This window comes from Perna viridis, chromosome 2, assembly GCF_037379345.1.
Source record: "Perna viridis isolate PV_CMFRI_1.1 ecotype Kerala chromosome 2, ASM3737934v1, whole genome shotgun sequence".
Lineage (NCBI taxonomy): Eukaryota > Metazoa > Mollusca > Bivalvia > Mytilida > Mytilidae > Perna > Perna viridis.
The window spans coordinates 36,701,353-36,708,387 of record NC_142446.1 but is presented as its reverse complement, the minus strand read 5'-3'; the positions used below and the strand labels follow the sequence as shown (position 1 = coordinate 36,708,387).

The following is a 7,035-nucleotide window of genomic DNA, read 5'->3' as shown; positions in this document are numbered from 1 at the left end:
AACGCACATAAGAATTTTCGCATTACTGTGGATTGTTGGCGTGGCGCTGTCATCACGATTACCTCGTTCAGTCGATAGACGTTCTGAAGAGGGTGAGTTTTAAACATTTAATTGCATGTGCATTATAATTATTATCATTTCTTATTCCCATATAATGAAATAGACATATGTAGATACTTACACACAAACACATAATCAATACACCTTTCATGTGGCAAACTGATCACCGCTACCTTATCAATTAACAATGAGTTAAGATACAAAAAGCTTGGCGATCATATCATCATTGCCCTGTCTTCTCTTGAAAACCAAAATGTGTCCTCCCATCTCAACAACCACCAGTATTTATTCGAAAGATAGTGAATTACAGGGGTGGATTGACCGAGGGTTTAGTCGTCGGAAAATGATAAGCAAACGGATAAAGGCATAATCTGTTTTATATTTTTGTAAAAATCAATATGTCCAGTAAAAGTGTTTTCATTATATTTTTTTTTAAGATTTGCTCGCCACGCCCTCGCTTGAATCCACTTCTGTTTAATAACTTATACTTTCGTCGTTTATTATTTTGTCATTTAAAGTAACATCAGTTTATATTTAACACTCATACTGTAATCAATAAAAATTAGTATTCTAACAATTTCTGGTTTTAAAGACATTTTCATGTACATGTGAGGCGGTGATTAAACATACTACTTCTTCATCAATCTGCTGATTCACCAATCCTCCGCCGGCTTCGGTCCTAAAAACTGGAACTAAGGTTAATTTGACTGTAATTATATGATTGTTTTAGTATTTGGAAGCTGACAAGCGTAAGCCTGTTGCGCAAAACAACTTCCAGATATAGAATATGGTGCGACCGGAAGTTCTATGCCTTTTATCAATGTCATCCTAACTTGGTATAGGTTTTCTTATCCCATTATTCATCGAAAACACAGGTACAAAACAAAAATCATATATCAGCCCTTCATAATTCCTAGCCAGCCATTTAAACGAGTCTTTGGTAATGGTTCGGTTTCTATGGGTACTGGGAATCAGAAGGACAGATATTGTTTATAGTGCACCATGGAGTATTAGCTTCAATGTCCGATCTTAACTTATTGAATCAAAACAAATTTCTACACAGAGGAGGAGAAATGTCGCGACTTCTTCATTGAAACAGATGGGGATGAAGGCTTTATAATGCTGTCAGCCTTTGGGTACAGAATAAGGGACCCCTTTGATCTGACTTTTCAGTTTGCAGTGAACGCCTCGACTGGTGTCGAGATTACGTTAATGTCCAGCAACTGTATAGAAAAACCAAGATATACCATAGGCCTTAGTACCAATGAATTATTCGGACCAATGTTAGGTGCCTATATCTTGAACGAACAAGGGTTAATTGAAGATTCTTATGATGGTCCACATCTTATAAACTATGACCAGTTGAGACGATTTTCTATATCTTGGAGATATTATACGATCGAAGTCTTAGACGAGGGTGGAAACAAATTACTGAAATGGACGGACGTACTAAATGCTTTTGGTATTGTTAATATTGGTGTTACTAATTACGGTAAAGGACACTGGGAAATACATTGTGAAGGTATATAAGCTTTATTCTAGTAATATAACACTCTTCTCTCCAATTTGTATCCATCACCGAGTCAATTTAATCCAACTATGACAAGACTACAGTAAAAATCGGGCGAGATGAATCGCACTTACTGCCTAAAACAACGCATTTCCCACTCAGTTAGTTCTCTTTTTCGATTCGTAAAAACCTGTCAACATGTGAAAACACATACTGTACAGCTGTCAGATCTTTTCTCTTGATCTAGAATTTCCATCCTCTATAAGTTTAATTTGACGCTCTATTTTAGTTGAGGGACTTGTAGCAAATATTTACCGTTATGAACAATTGTCCTTAGGAGAGAAAAAAACATCGAATTCTAATTAATAGTATACTGCATGATATTATTAACAATATTTCTCTATTGCACTAATACATCTACAATATTATAATAATAATCGTTTTAATATTATTATTATAATAATCTTAGCACAAAATTTAACGAAACAAAGAGAAGAATATCCACGAAAAATAACACGAAAATGTACCGATCGTATAAAGTTATTGAATTTTAACTATTATTCTTTTATATCTATTACACATTGATTATAAAATAAAGGTATAAAAGTCAAGTTATGTCAACAACAACATAGAAACTAACAAACAAAATGTCAAAGCATGTATATCACATGTTCAATACATACATGTACTTCATAACTTCATATTTATCAGAAGTATCACCACCCATTTTGTACCTACTGTCACTCTTGACATGCGCAATGTGTGAATTTTTTAAAATATGTCTATTAATATGCCATTTAGATAATCGTAAAAAATAACTAACTTTTAAACTACACGTTTTTCTAAAATCCTTGAACACCTTTCACCATTTTTTTTTGTTGTTGCACACCAGGTCTAGTGTCATAATATTCATACCAATACACGAACATATCCTTACAAAAGCCTATCTTCTTCATGGTATAAGATTTCAAGAATATTTCTTAATAATTTGATAGTTTAGAAGAGAGTAATGCGCTTGTTCTAATGTGTTTGTAAAATCTAGACCTGGTTCTTTTACAGAATACCCTAGGTAATATTGAACAATCTGTTGGTCCAGTTCTACCAAAAAGTAAGAAATAAAATAAACAAAAACAAAAACGAACAAATAACCCGTGCATCGAGTGTCGGACCCGTAGAGAGGGGTTCAAAAGGAGGGGATGTTAAACAAAAATATCATAATGATTGTACTATTGTATGGGTGGTGCCTGCGCTAGAAAGGCCTAGAACTGGACCTACTTAATGTTTCCCACCTTTGTGACGACCTTTGGACCTTATATGTTATCTGAAATATATAAATAAATAAATATATATATATATAATCATATTTTAGAAGAGACTGATATGTGTGATACAGTTAATGAATTTCAATGTAAAGATATGACTTGTATTGACATAAATGGAAGATGCAATGGCATAGCTGATTGCATGGACGGAAGTGACGAATGTGGATGTGATGGTATGTATTAAACTCAGCCCGTTTTTGCAAGATCATGACACTTTGAACCTCACTTCAGTGATATGGTTTGAGTCACAGCAGCTATTACAAAATTTGAAATTTTGAATATGAACCCTTTGAAAAAGGCATGAAACTGTTCAACTTTGAAAATACAAAATGTATAGGCAAACATTGCCCCCAAACATTTCTTAAAACAAAGTGCACAAATAAATGTCATAGAAAGATGTTGTTTCAAAGTAGAATTAATCTTAGAAAGCTTACTAGATTTTAATGTACATCTTTATCGTTTGCAATTCGTAACTTGAGAATCGAACTAAGTGTAATAAGAAAGTTTTTAGATGACCTACTGAGAGTTAAAACGCCATACTGAACTGGAGACGACTGGAAAATTTATTCTTAAATTATGAACAAGTGATTATAACTGAATCTGTATAAAGCATTACGATTGATATATTATCCTTCTCCTCCATTTTTATTGTAATTAAGACACAACTCCAACACCTAGACCATCACAATGTGAAGATGGAGAATTTCAATGCGTCAGTGACGGCACGTGTCATCCGGGTTCATTTGAATGCGACAACTATAAAGACTGCGATGATAATTCAGACGAGGCCAATTGTGGAAGTAAGTACTGGAGCTTTGGAAGAGACGAACGATAAAACAAATATGATTGAGAACATATTTGTTTAGCTTTGCGCGCATAATCATTAACGAGAATGCGTTAAGATCAGGTAAATTCTAAATTGTATAATCAATTGAAATCTAGGCAGTACAGCAATATAATATTTACATTTACTCCCACTATTTAAGACTAAATGTTTATGACTTCTGTAGGCCTTGTCATAAGGATAATTTCAACAATCACAGTTTATTTCGATATTTTGCGTAATCGTTGTACAACTTCAACCAAACAGAGACTTGTATAAAGTTTTTCAAGCTGAAGGACGGTCACATTTATTTGCTAATATCTTTAATAGTTTTTGAATATATGTAGAAATTGGTGACCTGACCCATGTGCTGCAAAAATAGCAACAGCGGCCATGTTTACCTTTGATCTGCATAATCGAAATAAGTTTTAGATACGGCAAGGATGCTGGGGACAATGCAAATTTGATATAAATCCACTGAGCGATTTTCTGAGAAGATATTTAAGGAAAAGTTAACAACGGGCACAAAGATATGAAAATAAATAACATTGACTTTTTGTTTACTGCATTTTAATAATCCCTTTTAAGCATAATATCTAAATCATTTACAATTGTTGATCCAAATTTTCATAATTAGGTTCATGTAGTAATCAAAAGTGGCGGATCCTGGGAAGTTTCCGGGGTTAGAGTCCTCTTTTTGTTTCACAAACACGATTTTATTTTTGCAAAAGACTAGCAAACTATAACCTCAAACCGCCTTTTATAAACATCTGAATTCATCCAAGATCACCAAAGAATAATCAAGGGAACCAAGGTTATAGCAGTAATCAAAAGAATGTAATCCAGTGACAAAGACCAGAAATAGAAAACAGACGTACACAACTTAGAGCATGAAGTAACTGAAATCATACATACCAAGTAACAAAAGCAAATGAGCAACTCGGACTCCACTAAAAACTGGAAGCATGGACCAGGTGCACCGATAGGCTAAGCGTCCTCTGCTTTTCTGGAAAACCCGCCGAGTTGCTCATAAAAAGTCAAGTCTGGGGTAGACGAAAAGGAAAAGAAAACTATGACACGTTGAATAAATAAGTTTTCTTGGTGCAGATGGATACACCATAACGATCCACGAGTTCATGATGACGACCATAAAACTTCTGTAGTGATGACTTCAATCTTGTAGCCATATAACCCCGTTCCAGAAGCCTATTTGTTAGAAATAATTGAATCGAGTTTAAACTGATCAAGCTTCATTTAAATTTTGTACTTAAATGCATAATATAAGAAACATCAACTCTGCTTTTGTTAAACGGTCGTCGGGAATGGAATGAAACATATATCTGTTATGGTTCACGCGAAACACTTGGATCATTTTGTTTCAGCATCCACAACAACTCCTGCCCCTAGTGGATGCAAAGACGGTGAATTCCAATGTGTCAGTGACGGCACGTGCTATCCGGGTTCATATGAATGTGACGACTATAAAGACTGCAATGACAATTCAGATGAGGCCAATTGTCCCAGTAAGTACTGGAGCTTTGATATTTTTTGGCATTTAAAAGACACAAAAAGAATGAAATATAATCGAAAACAAATCTGTTTAGCTTCGTGTACGTAAGCATTAACGAGTATGCGATTAAGATGAGATCAATTCTTAATTTTATTCTACTAGTATTCAAAACCTTTGTAGTGCAACAGTATTTAAGGCTGATTATTTTACAGTTAGTTGAAATTGACCAGTTGCAATATCAATACAAATTAAGTTAGACTTGTGAGTAATTTAAATACTAGTAGCTCTCTAGCTAGAAATCTGCCCTTTATTATACCAATGTGTCCGTAACTACCTCAGAGAACCTGCGTGATCTTTTGGACACTGTCTTATAATTTTGAATAGCTGTCAGTTATGATGACCTTAACCTTTACTTTAAATTTGCCATCCACCATCATAATCAGGTGGCTGCAAAGACGGCCAATTCCAATGTGTCAGTGACGGCACGTGCTATCCGGGTTCATATGAATGTGACGACTATAAAGACTGCAATGATAATTCAGATGAGGCCAATTGTCCCAGTAAGTATTAGAGCATAATATCTAAATCATTTACAATTGTTGATCCCAATTTTCATAATTAGGTTCATGTAGTAATCAAAAGTGGCGGATCCTGGGAAGTTTCCGGGGTTAGAGTCCTCTTTTTGTTTCACAAACACGATTTTATTTTTGCAAAAAACTAGCAAACTATAACCTCAAACCGCCTTTTATAAACATCTGAATTCATCCAAGATCACCAAAGAATAATCAAGGGAACCAAGGTTATAGCAGTAATCAAAAGAATGTAATCCAGTGACAAAGACCAGAAATAGAAAACAGACGTACACAACTTAGAGCATGAAGTAACTGAAATCATACATACCAAGTAACAAAAGCAAATGAGCAACTCGGGCTCCACTAAAAACTGGAAGCATGGACCAGGTGCACCGATAGGCTAAGCGTCCTCTGCTTTTCTGGAAAACCCGCCGAGTTGCTCATAAAAAGTCAAGTCCGGTGTAGACGAAAAGGAAAAGAAAACTATGACACGTTGAATAAATAAGTTTTCTTGGTGCAGATGGATACACCATAACGATCCACGAGTTCATGATGACGACCATAAAACTTCTGTAGTGATGACTTCAATCTTGTAGCCATATAACCCCGTTCCAGAAGCCTATTTGTTAGAAATAATTGAATCGAGTTTAAACTGATCAAGCTTCATTTAAATTATGTACTTAAATGCATAATATAAGAAACATCAACTCTGCTTTTGTTAAACGGTCGTCGGGAATGGAATGAAACATATATCTGTTATGGTTCACGCGAAACACTTGGATCATTTTGTTTCAGCATCCACAACAACTCCTGCCCCTAGTGGATGCAAAGACGGTGAATTCCAATGTGTCAGTGACGGCACGTGCTATCCGGGTTCATATGAATGTGACGACTATAAAGACTGCAATGACAATTCAGATGAGGCCAATTGTCCCAGTAAGTACTGGAGCTTTGATATTTTTTGGCATTTAAAAGACACAAAAAGAATGAAATATAATCGAAAACAAATCTGTTTAGCTTCGTGTACGTAAGCATTAACGAGTATGCGATTAAGATGAGATCAATTCTTAATTTTATTCTACTAGTATTCAAAACCTTTGTAGTGCAACAGTATTTAAGGCTGATTATTTTACAGTTAGTTGAAATTGACCAGTTGCAATATCAATACAAATTAAGTTAGACTTGTGAGTAATTTAAATACTAGTAGCTCTCTAGCTAGAAATCTGCCCTTTATTATA

General features: G+C 34.9%; 1 protein-coding gene across 1 annotated transcript in view; it reads left to right on the top strand.

Moving 5' to 3' along the window:
- The first annotated feature begins 760 nt into the window (after positions 1-760).
- LOC148624870 (uncharacterized) overlaps positions 761-7,035 on the top strand; it is a 28,321-nt gene continuing 22,046 nt past the window's right edge. Inside the window, exons 1-6 of the mRNA XM_088571033.1 lie at positions 761-1,582; positions 2,940-3,065; positions 3,552-3,692; positions 5,098-5,238; positions 5,669-5,785; positions 6,593-6,733. Of these exons, the coding sequence (XP_088427159.1) occupies positions 1,180-1,582; positions 2,940-3,065; positions 3,552-3,692; positions 5,098-5,238; positions 5,669-5,785; positions 6,593-6,733 (1,069 nt within the window). The 5' untranslated portion in view covers positions 761-1,179. The remainder of the gene's footprint in view (positions 1,583-2,939; positions 3,066-3,551; positions 3,693-5,097; positions 5,239-5,668; positions 5,786-6,592; positions 6,734-7,035) is intronic.